The sequence below is a fragment of the Bison bison genome, unplaced genomic scaffold, assembly GCF_000754665.1.
Source record: "Bison bison bison isolate TAMUID 2011002044 unplaced genomic scaffold, Bison_UMD1.0 scf7180017864236, whole genome shotgun sequence".
Classification (NCBI taxonomy): Eukaryota; Metazoa; Chordata; class Mammalia; order Artiodactyla; family Bovidae; genus Bison; species Bison bison.
In genome coordinates, this window is record NW_011494808.1 from 3,904,410 (window position 1) to 3,906,891 (window position 2,482).

Genomic DNA, 2,482 nt, shown 5'->3' on the forward strand with positions numbered 1-2,482 from the left:
GAGTCCTAAATCTGGCCTTCAAGGCATGAGAGAGCACCCCCCCATCACCCACATGCACCCCAAACACGCAGAAGGATTCACCATTATCCCACATATCAAATACACTCTATCGAGGGGTCCTGATGACCTCCTGCCTGCCTTCTCCCACCTGACCTCCTGCAGCTGGAAAACCACTTACCTTTCCAGGTTCTCCCCCTGGGATCAGGATGGGAGCCCCCAGGCTGGCCCGAGTCACAGCACCCACACAGCCCGCGTGGCCGCCTGTATCTCCTCCTGGACTGCAAGCTCCCGGACCGTCCCTGAGCACCCAGCATGGACAGACCCCCTGGGGACTGCTCTCCTCAGCGGCCGCCCGGGAGCCTGCAGCCCGAGGGGTTCGCGGACCCGCACTCACTCCCACGACTGTGCTGCTCTTGCTCAACGTTAGGGAAGCCCAGGGTCACTGGGGAACCACATCCACAGCGTCCCGGGGGGATGCAGAACAGCCGACGTGGTGGCCTCGTGAGTGAAGGGGGTTCCCCGGAATTGAAAGGGAGAACTTTCCAGAAACTGGATGCCACCGCGTGCCCTCGAGGCCCACCTGGCCCTCCCGAAGGCTCTATCAGCCAAGAAGCACGGCGGCCCCTCGGCCTGGCTGGGACCCCCCGGCCCCGCGGGTCCACACCTGAGCTCCGGCGTCTCCTGCTCAGCCTTCAGCCTCGCCCTCTCCGCGAGGATCTCATCACAGATCACGTCGTAGGGTTTGTCCAGGTGATGTTCACCCATCACCCAGACCCAGACCTCATTGTCGGCTCCCAGCTTCCAGTGAACGGATCTGCCGTTGTCTGCAAGCAAAACAAGGATCTGGTTTGAACAAGTATCTTCAGCCGTGGGTTAGGAGGTTTTCCACCGTTCAAGTATTTAAAGATCAGATGAAGCGAAGCACGTCCAACATGCTCTGAGCAAGCAGCCCCTTCCAGGGCGGTGGCTGGAATGTCGTTTTAAAGCATGATGAGTGTGGGTTCTGCACGTGCCTTTTTTATAAGTTAAGACCCGAGATGGGAAGACCACTGTCTGCGTTATCTCTAGGGTAACAGAGCCAACATCAGACCCCTGGACCTCTGAAGCCTAAGAATCTCCCTGCAACCCAGCTGTTCTAGGGCATGGCGCGTCCACCATATTCCTAGGACTCACTGCTGGGTCCAAGGCATGCGTTTTAGAGTCAGACCAGCTTTGCTTTAAACCCTAGCCCTGTTATTTAGCTGTATGACTTGGACAAATCATTTAATCTCCCTAAGCCTCAGTTTCTTGTCCACACAATGGGAACCCTAACGTCTGCTCCAGAGGACAGCCGTGGTGGGAGGCAGCTGCGGGGCAGGTCCCCGGGGTGTCTGACACACGACGTGCTCAGCAGAGGCGGGTACAACCACTCCTCTGTGTTGTTGACGGCCGTGGCAGCTGAGAGACTCACACCAGCTGTGAGAGACGACACGCCTGGAGTGAGACATGGGGAAGCTCCTAGAATAACGCTGTTCCCTGCTGATCGCAGGGGCTGTGTTTACCTTCTAATTCCTGTTCCTCAAACGGGCACATCAGGCTTCCTGACACCCGGGACGGTGGTCATCCCCTGGAGAAGTTGGGGGGCGGGCAGTCCTAAGTCTGAAGGATATTGAGGGGGCAGGGAGGAGGAGTCAGTCTGTGCTCACAGGTGGACGCAGGTATGAGGGAAGGTCAGTCCTGGGTGGGCCCTGGCTGGGGAGGCCAGGTCAGCTGTGGCTCATGGAGGAGATGCACACAGGTTCCTTCACCATGGGACGCTGGCATCCCTCACAAAGTCCCCATACTGCCTGCTCTGGGGCAGCTAAGAATGTTCCCACTGTGTCCACCTCTCTGTCTTCACCTAACAACCCTCTGTCAACAGTTCTGGCAGCAGGAGGAAGGTGGCTGGAGATGGCGCAGCCGAGAACCAGGGGAGGTAGGAGGGGCCCAGGGGTCCCCGCAGCCCCTCTTGGGACAGCAACACACGCTGCCCCCAAACCATGTCTGAGAGCATAACGCAGGGCACGCGGGGGCCATAACTCCTGTTGGGGGAGGACATGCTCCAGGGGAGAGGAATCCAGAAACCCTACGAACACAGGAGGGGCTGAGAACAAAGGGGAGGGACAGTGCCCCCGTATCTCCAAGATGGTGGGGGAGGCGTAAAGAGACGGTGGCTCTGGGGCAAGAAGGAAGGGGGTTATTGGACGTGTCAGATAGCAGCCCTGACAGGAGTCTCTGCTCTGACGGCCCCTCTTCTTCGGGGCAAAGACACTGGGGTCCTCGGGGGTCCATAGAGTTCCCCGAACCCAGCGAGGGGGTCATTCTAGTAAAGGGAGTGTCGGCCTGGCACCCCTGGCTTCATGCCAAGACAGGGAGGGCTGTCTCCCACGACGTTCCCATGGTGTCCCTAAGGCTGCGGGGTGCAGAGCTGGGTGCTGCGGGGTGCATGGGGTGAGACACTCTC

The 2,482-nt window shown here is 59.2% G+C and overlaps 1 protein-coding gene across 3 annotated transcripts in view; it reads right to left on the reverse strand.

Annotated features, from left to right (window-relative positions):
• Positions 1-2,482, reverse strand: part of SH2D4A (SH2 domain containing 4A) — a 56,720-nt gene that overhangs the window by 45,323 nt on the left and 8,915 nt on the right. For all 3 annotated transcript variants that reach the window (XM_010846401.1, XM_010846400.1, XM_010846402.1), the window contains one exon: positions 665-824. In XM_010846401.1, coding sequence (XP_010844703.1) covers positions 665-824 — 160 coding nt within the window. The remainder of the gene's footprint in view (positions 1-664; positions 825-2,482) is intronic.